We start from the raw sequence: 22,482 nt of genomic DNA on the forward strand, positions 1-22,482 counted from the left end.
TAATTTCATCATTTCAACAACAATCAATTTCTGCTGAAATAAAAAGTTTTCTTTATCATAATAAATTACAAACCATTTAACAATGATACGTATTTTTTCATAAATTATAGTACAATTTACAGTAATGCAATGTAATATGCAATCCCATCGAAATGCGATTTCTCTTATTTAGGATATACTGGTAGCGGTGTTTGTAAAAAACATTAAAAATTTGTTTGTTTTCGGTACATTTTGGGTTAAGAAAACTAACTTTAAACGATTAACATTCAATTAAAATATGCGAATTAAAATATATTTATACAGCAAAAAGACATTAAATTTTATTCTTAATTTTGCTCGTTACAAATTTAAAATGAACTCTAATTCATACTTCATAATAGCATATATGTGTAGCGATAGTGTGAATAATCTCTACTATTAATGAATAATAGGCTATGACTCCGACCTAAAAGATCTATTGTGTGCCTAAACACCCAACTAAAACAATTCTAGACTATTTATGAATCTCGTAATTACTGTAGGCTTAAATAATCTTTAAAATCGAAAGACATTTTAATTTATTTATGAACTGAAATCAAGAGTAAAATCAATTTTAGTCATTGTATATAGATACGTAGATCTAATAGATACGTCGTCTAATAAACGTATGACCGAGTTCACATATTGAACTGATTATCCAGGGCTATCATTTTAAACTACGAAAAAAATAATATGACGGCAATAATAATAATGGCAATAAGATTTAAAATTCTTTGTCATTGTAAAAAGAATGGCCTCTAAAAGTTTTTTAGTTACGTTTTTCAATGTATAACTTAATATTCATGGTTTTTAATTATTAATGTTACGAATGAAATCGATACTTTGCAGACTATGTAGCCAATATTCAAGGACGATCTTTTGCAACTAATTTTACTCGGAAAGTATATAAAATATTTATTATCATATCTACATAAGTGTATGTACATAAGTTGATTATCATTAACCTTCAAAGATTAATAGATAACCGAACATGCTGTTAATATCCATTGTAGCGGTACAATTCTATACAAATTTCATGTAATCTAAATTGCGCAGCAGAGTAAATTCAGCTCAACAAAAATGAAAAATGAGAGAACAACTTGATATGAAATATGAACATCTTTTGGTATGAATGTGTGTGCATGTGTGTCAATACGCAAAAGCAAAATAAATAAAAACAATACATGCCCCTCTGCTGTCACCGAACACAGCAGTAGCCCATAGTTGCAAGCAGCCGGTGGGTATATAAATGAATCTGCGCAGCTACAATTCCAGTTTAGTTAAATAAACAAACTTTAAAAGGTTGGACGTGTGCGATACGTCATCATAAAAGAAAATCAACAGCTTTAGTAAAATATAAAATAAAAGCTTATATAAATAAAAATATTAAAACTGTAATAATTGCATTACCAAATCAAAAACGAACGACAAAGTCAGTCAATAAAGTTTCAATAGTGAAAATTCATCACTTTAATTGTGTTCAACCGTGAATATAACAACAAAATGTCCGAAGCCTACTTTGATGAATATGAGCATTACAATTTTGACCACAACAAGCACATTCATTCGGGACACAGTGGAAAACAACGTACCAAGAAGGAAGCTAGCGATCATACCAATCACTTTGATCCCAGCGGACATTCCAGAAAAATATTAACCAAACTTATGAACACTAACAACAACAAAAAGACTTGCATGGCAAAGAATTAAAACTAAAATTTGAAATTAAAAAGAGTAAACGAATTTTAAAGTGCATAAAGCAAAAAAAAAAGTAGTAAAGCAGACCTACGCGTTAAAAGTGGATGAAAGTTTAGTTCAGAAAAAAGAAATCAGAAATCAGAAGAAGAAAAAGTTAAATAAAAAATAAGGAGTCAATAAAATTTGGCAACACAGCACACAACAATTTAAAAGAAAAAAAAAATAATTAAAAAAAAAGCAATAAGGTAAGGAACAGCCAAACACTTGTGAAAGCTGCAACGCAGACGACACAGGTTTTGGTCTGTTTCCTTCAGAAAACTAAAGATTTAGCAATTAACGTAACAAGAAAAAATTATTAATTATAAAGAAACAATTTAAAAACTATTAATTTTATATTAATTATATACATACATATTTTTATTGTTATTTTAATACTTATTAATTTATTTTTAAAAACAAATTTTAAATTTTCTCGCTTAATGAATATTAAATTTAGTTTTTTTTTATAAGAAATTTGAAAAACTAATTATAAATTGTTTACTTATAAGTAATTTTATGATTTTTGTATAAGCGTAAAAAATATTGTTCAGTTTTATATTCTTAAATTTTTTTAGATAGGTTATTGTAAGCTAAATATGAAACAATTTGAAAAAATTTTTAAAAATACAATAAAACTGAAAACAATAACAGTAAACTTTTTTGTTTTTACTTGGAAAAACTACACATAAAAGACTTGCTGGTACCAGTTCACAATTCCAACTGGTACCAGTCATGTCGTCGCCTTGCACCGCCTCTGCTCATGCATCCAAATCTTGTACAACAAAAGACATTTTTTTGTTTTGCTGCATTTCATTTTGAAAAGTTAACGAACTTTCTTTCATTTATGCTTTCCTATTGGTCTATTGGTCCGTTTTGTTTGAAAGGCTAGAGTTGATTTATTATCTCAAGAAACTTGCACACTTAAGATCCACTTAGGATTTACGTAGCAAACTGGCATATAGCCAGCCTGCAAATATACATATTTATGAATTAAGCTAATGTACACTTTTAATGCTTTTTATTTTCTAAAATAAGAACAAGCATAAGTAATTTTATAATGTAGACGTGATAGCAAATAAAGTCAGCTGCTTTTAAACATTACTCAAGAAAACAATGTAGGTATGTAAATCAAACGCAGTTGATTAGAATCTATTATGTTGGTTTTATATTTATATTCTAATGTTGAAATGTTGAACAATATTTTAGACCTCCTCTCTAACTAAGGAAAAACAAAATTTTCATTCCTTACAAAAAAGTCCATTTTTTCAGATGTCAACAAGAATTTATGTGGCAGAAAATGTATTTTTAAACATTTCGTACATATGTATATCCGAAAGAAACGATCCAATATTAATTTTTATTTTTATACAAAATATATTGAATTTACACTGTAGCCTTACAATGTAACTTCCGGCCTATTTATTGGCCTCGCGATCGTTCGATCATTGCAATAAACATTAATAATATCTGTTGAAATATTAAATACTTTCTGTTTGTTTAATATTTCCGTGTATCTAAATATGAAATTAAACGAAAAATGTTTATATTTTAGTCATTGATTTAATAAATTAAACATTAATAATTTTGGCACGTAATTATTTACTAAATATTTAATCATTGACAAAAGTTGGGAGGAGAGAAAAACTTTATTTAACAATAGAAAATTTGAAATATTATGGTATTTATTTAACTATATATAAATATACATATATATATATTTATATATATACATATATATATAACCGGTTAGACGCTTTCTGTAATAATAATTGTTACAGCTATGGATCAGAGAAGACGGAAATATTCTTCTCTGTTTCAGGACAATAATTAATGAAGAGATAACATAACCGGTTATACACTTTCTTTAATAATTACTCTTATAGTTATGGAAATAAGTATATAACTATATATATTATATATAATATATATATATATATCTATATATATAAGGAAATACTCATCTCTGTTTTAGGACAATAATTAATGAAGAGACAACATAACCGGTTACACGCTTTCTTTAATAATTACTCTTATAGCTATGGATCAGAGAAGAAGGAAATATTCTTTGGAAATTTCTTCCGTTAAATGTCCATTGGATATAATGGCGATTGATATTAAAGCCATTTTCAATTTTTATTACACTATAAATTAGTTTTTGACAAGACAGAAAATGAATGTGTTAAAAATCTTGTCATGTTATACATGATGGGTTTACTTTTTGAATTCTAAATAAATCTGAATTCTCCTAGAACAGTGTGGTACTGGTATCTATCATTGGCTTTAAAGCATTACAAAAATCTTTGCAGTTGCCTCACCTATAAGTTGGTGTCGAATAGAAAACTTTTTACTTAGTACCTAAAAATAATTAGGAAAAACAAAAAATATAAATAAATAAATATTGAGCGGAGTTTTAATATCGTCTCAAGTGAATAAGTTTTTTATGGAAAAGTACCACATTCTACTGAAGTAGAGTGTGATGCTTCAGTAGAAAAAAATATTATTAAGGTCACACGCACACAAGAAAATCACCAAAATGCATAGAAATAGTTTGAAACATAAAATTTTCCATTACAAGTTCTTATCAACAAGAAAGAAACCGGGCCCTTGTAAAAATATTGCTGTGTTGTCTGTAAATTTACTAAAATATGTAATTTTTTAAACTTTGTAAATGAAATTTTATATCTTTTTTTTTTTACTTTTTAGTATAGAGTAACATATTTTATTTCAAGAAATATTAAAAGTGAAAAAATGAATATATACATATATATTATCGGATTAGATATAAATTCAATATAAATTTTCTTATTCAAACCACTTCAGTAGCACTATGCGTCGAAGAAGATTTTCTCTGCTATGATAGAGATATTCTCTGCTATGCGCTCTTAGGCAGATGGGTTACTTGGAGCCTAATTGACTACTCTCATTTCACAAAGGTTGAAAGAAGCATTTTGTAGATATTTTATTGTAGTTCATTCAGTTCGTAACAATAACATAAAATATGTAGACCTAGGTGCCTATCTTGTTAACGCCTCTTAGCAGGATCCAAAAAAGCGACCAACTTAGATCAACTTAATCTAAATGAATATTTAAATATTCTGTTGCATGAAAACGGTTAAAATTTAGATTTTGTTCTGTTTTTGTTTAAAACAAAAATGGGGCACCAGTACATTTTTTTTGCGAGCACACAATTCTTCTCGATGGAATATTAAAATATTTCGAAATATTGAACATATGTATAAAATTTGTGAAGTGATATGTTAAAGCCAAAGTCCTAAGACAATTCCAATCAGCTAAATTGGCTTAAAAAGAAAAATTCTGACGAAATATTTAGTCAAAATGGATCTGAATACCGATTCATTACTGACTTCTTATCTAGACATAATCGTATTAAATTTTGTCGTTCAAAGATGGTATTAAAGGGTGCGAAAAACTGTGGATTTAGTGAAGTACTGAATGATTTAATTACTTATTTATTTTATTGGATTATTTTGCGTTATGTCGAATTAAAAGAGACCTGTAAATTAAAACCAAATGATATTGTAAAATTCATCAATGGAATTATTGAATATTAGTATTCAGGTTAAAATGGAAAATATTTTCCAAAAATAGAGATTATACAGAAATTGAGATAGAGAGATATTTGAGGATAAGCTGAACATGGTTGATTACTTAGAGCACTTGTGAGTTCAACCTTATGATTAACGACTAATGCTTTACTTTTTCTTCTCATTAAGTAAATTGTCATCCTCGAAACACATTTATTTCAAACCTAAATCTTTTACAGCCCAAATGTCATAATTGTGAAGTACTGATGTGAAGTAATCACATAAAATATGAAGTTATAAGATGGATTTCAAAGTTAAAAGGAATTATTTAATAAAGGTATTTTTATTGAGGCCATACATCGGTTAGAAGGAAACTTGACTAATATACTGTAATAACATTGAGGTATCTAGACGTAAATAAGCAGAGTTATATTTATTGTATCTGAGTGACAATAAGTTTGTGTTGTCGGTACATAAGTAGGTATCGGTAATATGTTTTAAGTAACGTTTCAGTTGATGAACCATGTATATGGTGCTGACTGCTTATTCCATGGCAGACCATAACAGTGGTAACCGCGGCTCAAAAAAACTCTTACTCGTATCCCCGCAAATTCAATCAACACTGTTTATAAATTTACTATAGATTAGATAAAATCTTCATCGAACTTCATTGATCAAAAACATCAGTTAATTTCGACAGAACACTTGTTTGTGAAAGCTCTTACCTTATCGAAACAAGTCATTGCCAATAGATTGTCTCACTGCATATACATACATATGTATTTAAATATATTTTTGAAAAATCCTGCTCATTTCGGACTACTACTTATGTAAGTATCTATATACATTTGTATATCAAATATTTTATGAAAATATGTAAATAGAACTAGTACTCAGTTTAACAAACTGTTTACCTTCTTTCCTGACTCATAGTTATATAAAAATCTTGAAAACCCGAAGACAGACTAAGTTTCTTTATCTTTTCAGTAAAAATAGCAGTAAATTATAAATAATAAAAAGAATGTGAAATAAACAAAACAGAACAGAACCGAACAGAACATTTTCAATGACAAACGAAATAAACAAAAACACTTTGCATTTTTATATTTCGCAATTTTGCTGAAGCTTGCAATAATAAATGATTTATTTTAATTAAATATTTAAAAAAAATTATTAAAATGTTAAAAATCGTTACGAAACACTAAAAGACTGCACTGTCTCAGTTGATTGTCTGAGTAAATATATTTTATCAGTATTTCACAAAAATGGAGCAATCTACGAATATTTCCAAATTACTCATTTCCACTGCAATAAGCATATTTTGAATCTAAGAGAAACAAAGAGTGACTAATGCACATCTATTATTATTTATTATTCAAAATTTCGACTTCCCATCAATATTTGTTTTCAATATATCCACGGTGTTTCCATTAAATACTTCAATGCATTTAAAGCATAAAATTAAAATTATGACGATTAATATATTTGATCGAATAAGATGCATGCATATGTATGTATGTACAAGTGTTTCTATATGGATCAGATGGTAAACTTCTTGAACGAATATCTGCAAAATTAACTTGACTACTTAAATGAAATAAAACAAAATAATGATAGGGATTAACGCTACCAGTGAAGTATAATATTCTGCAAGCTTAACACATCTTCTGTGCTGTTACAGCCCCAAGGGGGAATAGGTGGAATATCATCTGTTATCTTAAGGTCAGAGCATCTTTCGTTGATGACTTCCTAATAACAGACAGAGGACAAATACTCTCTCCCAGTATGTTCCTACTGAATCAAAGCATTGAGCATGTTCACAAAGGAGTAAAATCTATTGATTATTCAATGCTTATATTTCAAACTCCAGTTTACTTTTGAGTAATTGTAGGAACAGTACAATTGTCGTTAAGGTCATGAAACTAAAATATTACGATCTATGTATGTATGTATGTAAATATTTTGAAAAATGGGTTGAAAAAAACTTGTTAATTTGAATTTATTTAAATATTTAAGATCCACTCTTCATATACATGTATGTATGTACACACATATGTGTGTGTTCATGTATGTATATATGTATACTTATAAAAACATAAATATAAATAATATTATAACAGCTGAGATAAGTTACAATCAAAACAAGCATTAAATAAAATACAATAATTTAATAAAGTCATAAAAAAAAACTAATCAAATGTCGAAGTCAAAAAAATAAAATATAAAGTGGCAATTAAACCTTAAAACATTTGCCGATATTAAATAAAATATAAATAAACAAAGCTAACTCAAACGTATACATATTTGTGTATAACAAACAATCACACATATCTATGTATACATACATATAGCTACTGTGATCGATTGCTTGAGTCATCAAAGCATTTTTTGTAGTTTTCAAGTATGTGTTTTTCTAGCGTTTCTAGAATTCTTATAAACGAGTCTAGCAAAATTGGAAAATGTTCCAACATACTACATATGTACATACATATGTAAGTAAAACACATACGGGCCGGGCCATTGAATTGTGTATCCATAATTGTTCGCAAGTTTCAACTACAACTCACTTTGAATCTAGTACGCGTCTACCAAGAACTTGCTAGCTTTGTGAGCAGAGCTAGACGAAATAGACTTAATATTATACGTTTTATCACTTCTGTCGGCTGACATCAGGCTCTTGCAAACAGATTATAGCGTTTGGAAGTTATTTGCTTTGGAAGTCTTTAAGACCTTCTGTAAATCAAAACCAGAGGGAACTACTTAACTTAGTATGTAACTAAGTATGTAGGTATGCATATGCAGCGAAAGACTAAGTAGTCATCTTTGATTTTTGGAGATACATAAATTATTTAGATACATACATATGCACATAAATAATCATCATAATAAGATGATAAAAAATGGTAAACTTATATACATACATACATACATGCTAAGTACTCTGTATAGTATTTGATAAAGGCAAATACAACATATTAATTACCTTCTATAGAAAATTTTACTAATAGAATGTTCGAAGTTTGACTAACAATTAATTAAGAATATAAAAATTTGCTTCAAAAAACTTTTAAGAAAACACACTTGATATATGTATTTAGTTCAATCTTTCTTTTAATAGTTCGATATTATAATAATTATAGATTTATTTCAACGTGGTCGCTAGCGAATTGCGTTTTCCATCAAATACTTATAGTATACATCCATATAGGTACATACATATATGTATATTTATATTTTACAACAAGGTAAAGCGTGAATATACGCTTGTAATTTTACAAACTTACAAATTAAAATAACACATGACAAAATGGTATCAAATAATATGTTGTATAGTTTTATAATCTTCCATACACACAGAAAGATAGTTCTTTAGCAATTTTTAAACTTATAGAGTCTCTTTATTATGAATCGACATTCAATTAAATCCAACTTCTTTACTTATTTAAGTCATATTACTTAGACAGATTGACACGGTTAATACTTGACTATTTAAGTAATAGGAAATTAAACAGTTCTTTATTACGTCACTCAAAAAGTCACCAATCTTTCTCTTGATCAATCATCACGCCATTAAAGCCAAGGTATGGATGTGGCTTAGTGCTGCTGTTTATAACATTCTACTAACCTATGAATGGTTATAGGTTATTCTGTGGTTATCCTACTTACACCTCAAATCTACTTGCCATGCTGGCAAACAATGGAGGCATACATACATACTCGTATATTTTAGTGGCTTTGCATAAATGTCTAGAGATACCCTTGGCTTTTAAGATGCCCTTCAAAAAAACGATAAGGAAGTGAAGGATTAGCAGAAGTAGATCACGAAATTACTTGGGTCTTTTTCGTCATTCGAATTCTAGAATGTCGTTATTGAGTTGTTATTGAGTCGTTATTGAGCTAAAGTGGCTTTCATTCGCATAACCCCATCTCTTGTTATTGCAAGCACCTCATTAAGCTTGAGGTTGGCTGCCAAATCATCACCAATGATGTCCCAAGACAGTCATCCTTCTGCTTGTCAGTTGAGGTGTCTGCCTCAACAAGAGTTATCTTTTTGAGGTGATAATTGAAGTTTCCAATACTGACGTTGTTTAGTGAATTTACAGTCTACGATTTGAATCTACGACCTACCAACGATTCCATCAAGCCGTCACAATGGAATACGATGCTCTAACCAAAAAGGTATTTAAAGCATCAGTTGGAGAAAAAATGCGTAGAAAACAGCAATCATCACACTTGATATATAAGACTCTATAAAATATTCATAGTATTTAATATATATTTTTCTATCGTAGGTTCCTGTTGGCTTATGTTGGCGTGTTCTTATGGCAAGTACAATCTATACTTTTTATTATGAGATTGTTTTTCATTATAATAAATAGTATTATTATCAAGTCAATAATAAATAGTATTATTTATTATCAATAAATAGTATTATCATATTATCAAGTTTATTACAATTATATATTATAATAATTATATAATAGAATAGAATGAATTCGTACGTAAATTGCTGTTCAGACTGACGCATGAAACTTTTAAACTGTTAACTAATTTGGAACGAATAAAGCTATTCAGAGCGACTCATTTGTTTCGTTGAAAAATGAGGCGAAGAAATTTTGTTTTTTTTTTATAAATATATAAAATGCATACCATAAACCAAACTGTAAAAAAATTCCAAATTTTAAATGCACCCCAGCGTTTTTTTGTTATTTAATTTTTAAAACTTCAAACATTTCAACAATAATTTTTATTTCACTTCTAAATAAGTTTGATTTGTTAATTCACAAAAAACGTGCTCAAACGAAACAAATGTGCCAGTGTGAACAGCATTTTACTTAAAAAAACTTAAAACAAAAAATTTAAACGTTTCATATATTATATTATAATAAATCAAAATAAACTTGAATATTTATTTTGAAAAATAAATTTTTTTTAAATTGTTATAATAAGGCAATGTCAGTTCGAACGTACTGTTAATTTTAATATCGTAAATTACTCATTGTCATTTTTCTAACTTGATTCACATATCAGAATCTGAATTATATTCCTCAAGCAAATGGTAAGGTCTAATTCTAACTTCATAAATATTTTTCTGTTTATAACAAATAGAATACATCAAAATATATTTAGAATTACAAAAACAAACTATCAATCAATACAATGTTTTCATATTTCAGTCAATATCTTTAAATATTAAAACCAAAACAAAAACGATGTTAAAGAATTTTAATGAAAAAAAAAAGAAATACCATGCCGGCAAATATTTAGATTATTAATATTTTGGTTTGTTTACTATTCTATATATAATGTATATATAGATTAATGTCATATAATATAATATATTATATATATATAATTAATGTCATATAATTTTATATGACATACATATGTTTTGTTTTTATACCTATCTAATGAAAATGTCGATTTAATATTTCGTCTTATCGCTGCTTCTACTTCAAATAAATAATAATAAAAACTGTAATATACTCAAAAATTTATATTCATGAATGATTGATTTATAAATATTTTTATAAGAATAGAATAGAATATATGATTTATATGGTTTATCAATATATGGTTTATGGTTTATCAATACCATTTGTATACCTGATATATAACTAATTTATTAAATTATTTATTTGTGATTTATTATTATTTATTTGCAGTAATATTTATAAATTTTACATTTATGTTACAGTACGGCCACTAGAAGTTTCGATTTGAGGCGAACAGCTAGGGCGTTCGATGATCAATTTTTTAAAAGATATACATACATGTATAATTCAATTTATTATTTTATATATATATTGAAATATAATTTCATATATTCAAATAATATTTAGTTATAAGTTACTTTGTTAAAGATTGTGGGAGAACATAAAAAACCAAACAAAATGGAAGAGCAATAGATGAAGAAATTGGGTCGCTTTAAGGCAATAGAAATCTGATTAATATATGTATATTTCAATCAAATCTTTAAATTATGAGCTCAGTTAAAACAAGACAAAATTTTGATCAAAGAATGAGTTCCAATTAAAAATTTTGACTCATATTGCATCCAAAATGAGTTTGATATACTCTTGCGTAATAGTTATGATAATACCGTAATTTTATAATACATAAATCTATAATCGTAACTGTTGAGATACACTTTTTTAATAAACCGTCCGTCTGTCCGTCCACATTTCATTTAAAATTTGTTAACATTTATAAATATATAAATAAGAGCCTCTGTACTTATGTTATCGAAATAAAAATGTTTAATTCTTAAAAGTATACAAACTTTGATCCTTATTTAATTATAATATTTACAATAATAGTAATAATTACTATAACAATAATTTTCAAATATTTTTAAGATAACTGATCAAAAAATTGTATATATAACAAAAAATCTATTTATATTATTTTTTTCGTTTTTAATAAGAATATTAGCCGTACTCATATGAGCATTACATTTGCTAATAAATTCAAATACATAAATAAATTTATATATATTAGATTAAAATGCTAACCATTGTTCATTTTGTTTTCTTTTATTTAAATTAATAAGTTCTTAAAGCTCACAATTTTTATATTTCATATTGTACACAACAAAAAGCATACATATGTTAAAAAAGCATTTAACTAATGTCAATTTGTTTGAACTAGATTTAATGCTGTTTTTTACAACTCTAAAAGAAAAAATTCCAGCTATTATATAAAACTATTATTACTACCCAATTAAAAAGATTATCGAGTCTTTATCTGGAAATATACATATGCATATATATATTTATCTCAAGTTGTTTAAAATACGACAAATATATAAATACGTAATTTTATATTTTGACAACCCTGTACGCTGGACATTCACAATAGCATCATGTGGATTTGACATCTTCAAGTTATTTGTAAAGTCAGATAGTGTTGAAACAATTAATTTCAGCTAATCATTTATATCCGTAGGTGATTTATTAACCATAGCGTACTAGAAATAATTTCATACAATTTGATTTCAATTTTTAACTTATTAGTTTTTTATAAGGATTTATTAATGTATTCATCAAATTATTTTGGATATAAAAATGTATTAAACCGTTTAGCATCGGTATAAAATAATATTTATTACATACAAATGTAATAATGTAATGTAATGTTATAAAAGCTATTTACAAATGTAATAATATAAATATACTCTTGCAGTAAATCTCTGTTCATAATACAAAACAGATGTGAAGAATTTAGAAGTAATTGAAAGAGAATAAGAAAATGGATGCAGTTATTTGTATGCCATATATTATACCATATATTAAATATTTTCCTTTACTCATCAGTAGAAAGTAAATAACTGTTCTTCATTCACGTGACTGCTCCTGTTTATTGTATCGTAGACGATGACAGCATGAACTTTGTTTAAAATTTCAAATAAATTATATGACATGAACTTTTTATGGCGTGATGTGTTTTGTAGTTACCTGCAATATTAAAATCATATTTTTAATTATTAAAGATGTTTTATGAAATTCAATATTAATAGGGGTATTCAGTTGCTTAGTTGATTTAAAAACTTCATATAAAAAAAATTTAGTATTTTGATGTTAATCAGTTGCTTGAACGACCCAAAATGCGTAATCTGATGAGTTTGTTGTGTGCAAATGCCTTGGCAGCACTCGTATCAACAGCAATAGTGAAACGTATGTTAACAGTGAAATACTCAAATATTCGTAAATTTTAATATCATTTAAATTTGTCATATGATTTATCATATAACTAAAATTGCAAACGTGTCATATATCAAGAAGTAGAATATTTAATTTTACACTTTTAAATTATGTTTTAACCCTTTAAAAATTATAATTTTACTGAATTTTATTTATTAATTTATGTTATTATTTTTGCATTTTCTTGTTAAGACACCCTATGCTTGTAGCGCCGACACTTGGTTCTGGCAGCACTATTAATCAAATTTTCACTAATCTGAGAATCTCCGAAATAGTTGATTCTCTGCTTAGTTTCATTTTTGTATGCAAATTTTTGTTGTAATCAACTACTAAGCAACTAATCAGTTGCCTGAATACCCCTAATGTTTTAATTTGCATCTCATAATATATATAGGACTGCTTTTCTTTGCATCTACATAAATGGGTTATATTCGGTTCTGAAGTAATCGGTAATCAAATTTCTTATGTCACTATTGACGATGAATTACTTACGTATCTTCTACATGAACCAATCAATTGTTTACAGGTATTGTTGATGTCCATATGAGTAGAAAAATAATAAATTTCAAAACAAGGAAATGGATAGTTTTTGTGCAATATCAAGGAGAAATGTTTATATTATAACTTTAGTTTCGTTATGGGTAACTGGATACATGCAAGTGACGTTTGTCCAAGCTCACGACATTAAAGATTTCGATGATGCGATTTTGTACAAAATTGATTTTGAAATGCCAGATTTTGAAAAGAATCCGGTAAGAGTCTAACTATTTATAAAAGCGCGGTTAATTTAATTTATTGATTAATACATAGGATTTGAAAAACCATTTGAAAACGTTTCATACACATGAGAAGGAGAAGTACGATTGTGTAATTCCAACAGTAGAAGATACTAAAGTGGAGAAGAAAACAAACGAACCGGAATTGTGTAAGTATCAAATTATCTCAAATCCAAGATGACATATATTTAATTTTTATGATAAAAGCTTTACGAGCTTTATTGGAACCTATATTCTCTTCTACCACTTGCAATTACCGCATTGAGGCATATTGGTCTTACGAGTTATGCCATGGTTCCCACATGCGTCAATATCATGAAGAACGAGAAGGTATAACGAATATATATAGTTTATTTTTAATTTTACATCGTTTTACATTAATAAATAAAACTATTTAGGTAAAACTACAAAATTCCAAGAATATTATCTTGGTAAATGGAGCGAAGAGAAGACTGAAAAGTTAGTAAAGCAATGGGACGAAAATCAAAAAGCTGGTATCAAGTTCAAAACAACGAAAATTGATAATACAAGATATCCGTATTTGGAGTTAGAAATGAATGACGGTACTCTATGCGACATTATAAATGCACCACGTACCACAGTGATTCGTTATGTTTGCTACCTACATGGCAAAAACGAGATTTATTCCTTTAAGGAAACATCCTCATGTAATTATGAAGTTATCATATTAACATCTGTGTTGTGTATGATGCCAGTGTTTCATCCAGAAGAAACAAAGGAAGTATCAATCATGTGCTTTAATTCTCCAACTGAACCTCACAAGCCGCTGAGCATGCTACGTCAAGAACTGAACGATTTACAAACACAACACACAATTGATGACGATATTCCAGTTACGAAAGAAGCTACGACAATTGCACTGACACGTACTACTGCAGCAGGAGATCGATATTTATATTTGAACAGAATTGGCGGAGATGTCGATAAATTAGCGTTGGATATAATGATGGGTGCCGGCATTGATATAGACGGTTCAAGACAAAGTGCATCTACAGGCCTCTCGGATATTACGCCAATAAAAGCATTCATATCTGGAAAGAATTGTTTGACAGGCGTAAGTATTTTCCGAAGAAATGTAATCTAATATCTTTTATATGATTATTCGATCCTCAGGGTTCTGGCTGGTGGAAATATGAATTTTGTTATGGTCGACATGTGCGCCAATTTCATAACGACAAAAAAGTAGAAACTGAAGTATTTCTAGGATATTTCAATGAGCGGGACCATCGGCTATGGATGTTCGCCCATCCTGACAAAGTGCCAACAAAAAATGCTCAATCAATATGGCATCATTATGAAAAAGGTACACTTTGCGATCGAACTGGTTTACCACGTGAAGTGGATGTAAAATTAACCTGTACTCCTGTAACTCAAAGTAGCTCGTCCGTGGCGATGTATTTGCTGGAACCAAAAACATGTCAATACATTTTAGTTGTAGAGTCTCCGATAGTTTGTGATCTCATAACTGTAACTGATGAGTTCGGTTTAGTTAACGATGAAAAATTACAAAAATTACAAAAAATGTCCAATACAGATATAGAGAATGTTAATCTGCTCAACAAATATTTAGAAAAACTATCCCAAACAGAAGACTTGGAGCCAGTTGAAGTGCCAACTCAAATGGAACAAGTCATTCCGGAAAATGTATTAGCTTAGTTTAGTTGTTGTGTAGTCATTTATCCTTAGCATAAATTTATGAACACAATGAGGTTTGTTATTTTTTTTTTTTTTGTTTTTCTAATGTATTAAATTTTATGATTTAAAAGAAATGTGATTTGTATATATTATAATTAATTTGAGTGCAGAACTTTTCGTAAATTGTTCCAAAACTATTAGTGTCGGAATCAACATCGAGCTTCATTGCTTACATGGTACAGTTTTCAACGTTGTCACATTCGGTGGATTTTTAAGCATGCATCATTGGTGGCATTTCGTCTGGACCGATTTCCAGTTTTTGCATTGGAATGGCATTCGTTTTTTCATTGCGAATTTCTGCTGTAATTTGAGTGAAAACCTTTTCCCATTCCCACACTTCGTCAGCTTCATCGAGACTATTCTGTGGTGCCAAGGAATGCAGAAGTACAGTTAAGTTCATATCGGCAAGTGAAGAGAAGGCATTTTGTGATAATAAATCATAATTAAGTTCTTTTAATGTAGCTACACGATCTGTAGGATATCTAAAATGTTAAAATATTTTTAACTGTATTATGACTTAAGATATATAATATATATTAATTGCATAGTATTACATTGGTGGTTCAACTATTTCATTAAGAATAATTTCATCTTTTATATCTTCGAGGTCGGGTATTATTGGTATGTCGTCGTCTGGTGTAGTACTTTTGGTCGATTTCGGAGTTGAAAATTGAAAACGTTCGCTGTAATATAAATTGGTTTTTGTTTTGTACCAATAAAAATATTAACACAATACTTACTCATCAAAGGAACCCTTTTTCGATCTTAAATTTAAAGAAATTATTGGTTTATTTAACAATGCCAACTCAACATACATACTTTAAACCCTTCAATCCACTGCTATCTGCCCATCCACCAGAAATACGACGAACTGGTGGACGTTTTAACTCAGAATCCTTTGAGCTTGTTTGAGGTGTAGCGCTAGATGAGGAATATTGTTGCATATCCAAAGTGATGTCAATTGAAATTTCCTTGTTAGCTTCAGATCCAGTAAAGGTGGGAGTTGAAGATTTTTGCTCGTTAAGTAAATCCCGACTTTTAGATCTGCGGCCTTTACGTGCAGTGGTCTAATAATTTTCATAGATTAAATTATCTCAGCAATAAATTAAAAAATAATTCACCTTTCTAATGGACATTTTTAACTCTTCGGCCCAATCCATATTTCTAATTATTATTTTCAAATTTGTTAAAGTAGTTTAATTTTGATATTTGGCTGGATTCGTTTGTTTTTTTCTGTCAATTTGTTATTACATGGTTGCTAAGCAACAGGTGTGATAAAAAAGTTAATGTTTATGATAAAAAATTCACAATAGATATATACCTGTTAAGAAATATATTCTATGAATTTCAACTTGTTAAGAGAGAGGACGTTGAAACTCCGAAGATAATGGTTAGTGGCACTTTGGCTTCGTAGAAGAGTGCTTCCATATATAAACATTTTTATTTCTTCATTCTTTTTGATTGGTAATTATTGAAGTGCTACCAAAAATCAAGAAAATTGATCGTATTTAATCTGATAGTAAAAAATAATTCAAATTTAAATGATGAGCTTGTTTGTTTAATATAAAAAGTTCTGTTTTGTGTTATATGAATTGATATTTTATTAATTTATAATTCAAATAGTTAAGTTTTATAAGCTTTTTTATTGGACTATTAACAACTTCTTATTATAACAAAATATGTCATCCATATTTTTTTTTGTGAAATTATAAAATTATATGAATAAATACCTAATATACGTAGAAACACAGTATTTTACAAAGATTACTTTATAAATAAGGGATATTTGGAATCGTTGTAGAAATAAGTATGGAAAATGCTTAAGAACAGGTACTTTACTTTTTATCTCTACTTGTATATAACATAATTCTGATTCAATACGTGTAACTTAAACGTTGTAATGTTAAGAAAAAGTAACGTTTCTTCCATGTAACTTATTTGAATCATTTCTTGTCAGATTTATGATGTGAAATCAAATTTCTTTACTAAAAAACTCGTGTTGTATTTAAACTAGCTCTTTAAACCGTCAAATTCGTGTTGTAGATATAAGAAGGAGTAGTACAAAACAGAAATTTGCAATATTTCTTTCCAAATACAATGATGCAGACAATTTATAATTAATCTTTAATATCTCTATAATACTTTTAATAGAATTCAAATTTATAGAATTCATTTAATAGAATTCAGTTGAACTGAAAATAAAAACATATATCGATTTTTTTCGGTTCACTACCGAAATCGAACTGAAATATTTTTTTGATTAAACTGGAATAAGAAAGTGTTCGATTAGAAGCTCTGTTTCGAATTAATTAATTCGTTGTTTATGCTTCTTCCGGAAATAACTTCATATTGATTTACTGTCAAACTGTTGCTGTATTGTCAAACACTATTGTGAACAGGGCCACGGCTACATACAGTATATTTTTGATTACAGCTATTTAAGCCTTTTTCAAATTAAAAATATTATTTTTTTTATATCGACGTAAAAAATATATAAATAATGCTTACGGATACAGATGATGATTTTTTCTATGAAGAGGATAAAATGTAAGTGATTTTAAATTTTGAAATTTGTAGTATTTACATCGTATTTCATTCGCTTGGCCGTGTTGTTTTTTGTTAATAATCAATAATTAAAGCAAAAATAAATATGTTATATACAAATAAACATTTTACTTTTTATACGTAAATAAATATTTATATTTTGTATTATTTGTTTGTACAAATTATATGTACTACGAAATTTTAATTATTAAATCATTAAATCGACACACTTGAAGAGAAGCAACGGCAATCGATGTTAATGTGCCTCTGCTGCTGCAAATCGATGAATTGCCGCAGCCTAAGTAAGTATTGGAGAATAAGTTAATTAAAACCTATGTTAACAGAAAGTATATACGCTAACAACACACTTCACATTTACATCTTCAAAGCGTCAAGACAATGGAACAGCAGCTTGAGGTCAGCAACGTTTCAGAACCATTTCGCGAACATTCCGAACAAAAGAAAATAACTCAATCCGTGCCCACTTGCCAGATAAGCGACATTGATGCAACCATTGTGTGCATGGGTCAGGATACTGTTGAAAAATTCAATGATATTAATAGGCAAAAGTTTGAATTAGAACGTCTGTAAGTGCAATGAACGCATTATTCCAATAAGAAAATTCCATTGCCACAATTTATGCTTAGTAATCTTTTGTTTGAAATTAATGGCGCTTTAAAAAATCCTTTCAATTTTATTAGAGTAAAATCCAAATAAATAATATGTTTGCATAAGAATATAAATACTAGTAAATAGTAATACATATACTATATATATATATATATATATATATATATATATATATTACAAATTACAATATTTAAAGTTATACTGTAATGGTTGTGATACTTTAATTATATTATAGCTTAGAAATTGTGTAAAACAGTAAGAGTAATGCTAAATTGTTATTTTATTAAGTTTGTGCTGTTTATAGGTCCCTAAGACAATTGCAGTCATCAACTGAACTATGTGAAGGGAAAAAGTGTGCAATTTTTTTAACCCTGAAAGATAACAATATCTGATTGATAGCTGAGTCAGTTCAAGTGCCGGAGAATCTTAAATTTCTCTTCCTAAGAGTGTTGTTGGACAACGATCAACACCGCGAGGACAACTTAGTAAATAAACCCTCACTTAAATGTCGCTGCGAATATTTTAGAGGAATATTTTAAACTAAATCACTTATACTCAATCGAAATAGCGTAACCTGTTACTGTCTAAATGTTTATTTCTTGACAAACATACAAATAGATGAGTCGTTTACTGAATAAAAATGATTGCTTATACCAAAGGTAGGTACGATGAATTAAAATGGAATGGATCAAAAATCAACCAAAATTCGAAGCAAACTTGGAATGATGACTGCAATGAAAATTGTTATGTGGGAACCTTTAAATTTATTTTCAAGTTGTTTGTAAACATATAATCAAGATATTAGCGGATGTATATTAGAAAATAGCATTTATTGTTAAAAATAGCATTGTATGGTATAGATAAAATTGAAACACATAGCTCATAGAATTGATAATCTTTATTTATAGTTTGTATAGTTATATATTGGACATGTTATAGAAGTCTGTAGAAATACGATTATAGCTTCTGTTTTGACAAAAACAAAGCCTTACTTCCACTAAATCCCACACATTCAATTATTCGAGTAGTGCTCAAAGATATAATTTATTGGAAATATACGATTTCTGAAAAGGCTTTTGTTGGTCATTTCAGTAACAAGTTCTGAATATTATAGTTTTTTAAATACAGGATAATAAAAACTAAATACACATTAAGCAATATCCCTTAAAAACTACATATATAAGTACATAGCCACACAGAATCAGCACATATTTCCACAATACAACTAGAGCCTAGTGTCGCATGAAGTGTAATAGTTTTAAAATAGTTTAGCTTTTATTTTGTACGTTTATAAAACTTAGTTAAATAATATAGAGTAATTATTTAACTCAATTAATATAGTATATAAAAGATATGTGTGTTTACGAATAGCACTTAAAAGGGCTGGTCTAAAGGTTTTGGAATTTTTAATGAGAAGAAGACTGAATGAACACTCTTAGTTCAGCTCTATGCTTTCTAGCTAGTGGATCATTTTTTTCCTATCATGTTTTTTACTTTGTGGTGAAAAAGGATTATTTTTATTATTTCCCATTTAATTTATTAAATATTTGAATTTTTATTTATTAAATTCACTTTTAAATTTTTCAGAATGGCCCTTATATGTATAGTATATGAATCAATACAATACTTAATATTATAGTTTAATCTAAACATTATACTGTTATTAGTTTTATGCATAATGTATATCAGTATCGAAAGTTGTGTTTGCACCACCTTTTTCACAAATGTACTTATATATTTGACACCTAAATGAGTGATCATTGAAATTCATCAGTTTTAATTTAACTTTAATCAGGGGTATGACCGTAACCACTAACTCTGTTGTCATCATAAAGGACCAAAGTAATTTGATAGGCATAAGCATTGGCGGCGGTGCTCCATTATGTCCTTGTTTATACATAGTACAAGTAAGTGTTAAATTATAAATTGTTTAACAATTTTATGATTGAGTTTATCTTTACAGGTATTTGACAACACTCCAGCTGCTCGTGAGGGTTCCTTGCAAAGTGGTGATGAACTGCTCGCAGTCAACAGTGTGAGTGTTAAGGGTAAAACGAAGGTAGAAGTTGCTAAAATGATACAAGCTGCGTCAACAGAGGTTACTATTCATTATAATAAGTTACATGCCGATCCGGAACAGGGAAAATCACTTGATATCATTCTTAAGAAATTGAAGCATCGGATCGTTGATTCAATGTCAAGCAATACCGCAGATACTCTAGGCTTGTCACGTGCTATACTATGTAACGATTCATTAGTGAAACGCTTGGAAGAACTTGAAGGCACTGAATTAATGTACAAAGGTTTAGTAGAACATGCGCGCCGCATGCTTAAGGCTTATTATGATGTACTGCAAACGTATAAATCATTTGGTGATTGTTTTACCCAAGTCAGTGCACGTGAACCACAACAACGTGCATCAGAGGCATTTCGTACCTTTGGCGAACTACATCGCGCCTTAGAGAAGGATGGCCTAGAGATTATTAAGCAAATTAAACCTGTTCTTGCAGATTTAGGCACTTATTTAAATAAAGCTATTCCTGATACAAAATTAACCGTACGTCGCTATGCGGATGCCAAATTTACATATCTTTCGTATTGTCTTAAAGTCAAAGAAATGGATGATGATGAACACAGTTTTGCTGCCTTGCAGGAACCATTGTACCGTGTGGAGACGGGAAACTATGAGTACAGACTTATATTACGCTGCCGTCAAGATGCACGTAATAAATTTGCAAAGCTGCGGACAGATGTATTAGAAAAAATGGAGTTACTGGAATGTAAACATGCCACAGACTTAAATAGGCAACTAAGGAGTTTGCTTAACAGTTTAGCGCAGTTAAACTCTTCTGTTGTTAAACGAATGGAAAATGTGCCGACTCTATTTCCAATAGAGGTCGACTTTAAGCAAACTGATTTTGAATATAAATCAAGCACACTTAAACCGCAAGAAATGGATGATGATGAAGACGAAGTTGCAAATGGTAGTAGTAATAATGTGCTATCAACACAGTCAACGGAAGTTATCTGTGGTATAGAAGCAATTGAACAACCAGCTGCAGTTATAAATATACAACCAGAAATAGATACGCTATTAGCAGATACAGGTAGTAAAGATGTTATTAACAAAATTACAACGAATGAGACAAGTGAAAGCAATGAACTTTTACTTAAGGAACTTGGACTTTTTGGAGTTGATCTAATGTCAACTCCACAAACTATGACCAAACAAAATGAATTGATTCCTTCCCAAAATGGTGTTTACGATTTTGATCTGTTTTTAAATCAAGCAGCGACAACAACCACTTCAGAACTGGAACGTGATTTAATGTCAACTAATGGGCTGGAAACTGATTTGCTGCTGCAATGAGACCACATATTTCATAAATGAGCTTCATTAATTGTAGATGCCACAATGTATACAAACGGAAACGGAAACGATAACCGATATCACCTCAGTTGCCTAATTTGTATACAAATACAATTAGCTTCAAAAATTAACAATTTTATAGATAGTTCAATTTATAGATAGTTAATTTGTAATTAGTTTGTATTTTTCGGTGAAGCTGTACATATTTGATAATTTTGTCCTGACATTTAGGTAAAAATATGTATATATATATACATTTGTGTAATAAATAAATGAAAAATTATTCATAAATAAAAGCAGCTCCAATTTGTTATTCTTCCATGTTGTTGTTGTTGTTGTTATTGCCGGAGGAGCTTTATATCATAGAAGACATGAAAGGAACTACAAAATACCAACACTTAGGTTAGAATTTGGATTAAATAGGGGGTACTTGAGACCAAGAG

At 28.7% G+C, this 22,482-nt stretch overlaps 4 protein-coding genes across 6 annotated transcripts; 3 read left to right on the forward strand and 1 right to left on the reverse strand.

Moving 5' to 3' along the window:
* The first annotated feature begins 1,431 nt into the window (after positions 1–1,431).
* On the forward strand, positions 1,432–2,075 carry LOC119687104 (nuclear protein 1). The gene has a single exon (XM_038101287.1). It carries the CDS (start codon positions 1,522–1,524, stop codon positions 1,726–1,728), a length of 207 nt encoding a protein of 68 aa, XP_037957215.1. The 5' UTR covers positions 1,432–1,521; the 3' UTR covers positions 1,729–2,075.
* An 11,419-nt stretch (positions 2,076–13,494) lies between these two features.
* On the forward strand, positions 13,495–15,545 carry LOC119687105 (endoplasmic reticulum lectin 1). Its single transcript, XM_038101289.1, has 5 exons — positions 13,495–13,755; positions 13,814–13,928; positions 13,987–14,109; positions 14,178–14,854; positions 14,914–15,545. Exons 1-5 carry the CDS (start codon positions 13,582–13,584, stop codon positions 15,454–15,456), a joined length of 1,632 nt encoding a protein of 543 aa, XP_037957217.1. The 5' UTR covers positions 13,495–13,581; the 3' UTR covers positions 15,457–15,545.
* Positions 15,546–15,613: 68 nt separating this feature from the next.
* LOC119687106 (intraflagellar transport protein 43 homolog) lies at positions 15,614–17,000 on the reverse strand. 2 transcript variants are annotated; one of them, XM_038101291.1, is made up of 6 exons: positions 16,817–17,000; positions 16,617–16,753; positions 16,315–16,562; positions 16,236–16,259; positions 16,050–16,178; positions 15,614–15,977 (listed from the first exon to the last, which is right to left on the reverse strand). In XM_038101291.1, exons 2-6 carry the CDS (start codon positions 16,653–16,655, stop codon positions 15,707–15,709), a joined length of 711 nt encoding a protein of 236 aa, XP_037957219.1. In that variant the 5' UTR covers positions 16,656–16,753; positions 16,817–17,000; the 3' UTR covers positions 15,614–15,706. The 2 variants fall into 2 exon arrangements, with proteins under 2 accessions (XP_037957219.1, XP_037957218.1); XM_038101290.1 differs by having other exon boundaries at positions 16,617–17,000.
* An 882-nt stretch (positions 17,001–17,882) lies between these two features.
* On the forward strand, positions 17,883–22,259 carry LOC119687107 (PRKCA-binding protein). 2 transcript variants are annotated; one of them, XM_038101292.1, is made up of 5 exons: positions 17,883–18,042; positions 18,276–18,341; positions 18,429–18,626; positions 20,465–20,576; positions 20,633–22,259. In XM_038101292.1, exons 1-5 carry the CDS (start codon positions 17,996–17,998, stop codon positions 22,037–22,039), a joined length of 1,830 nt encoding a protein of 609 aa, XP_037957220.1. In that variant the 5' UTR covers positions 17,883–17,995; the 3' UTR covers positions 22,040–22,259. The 2 variants fall into 2 exon arrangements, with proteins under 2 accessions (XP_037957220.1, XP_037957221.1); XM_038101293.1 differs by lacking the exons at positions 18,276–18,341; positions 18,429–18,626.
* The last annotated feature ends 223 nt before the right edge of the window (positions 22,260–22,482 follow it).

Source organism: Teleopsis dalmanni, chromosome X, assembly GCF_002237135.1.
Source record: "Teleopsis dalmanni isolate 2A chromosome X, ASM223713v2, whole genome shotgun sequence".
Classification (NCBI taxonomy): Eukaryota; Metazoa; Arthropoda; class Insecta; order Diptera; family Diopsidae; genus Teleopsis; species Teleopsis dalmanni.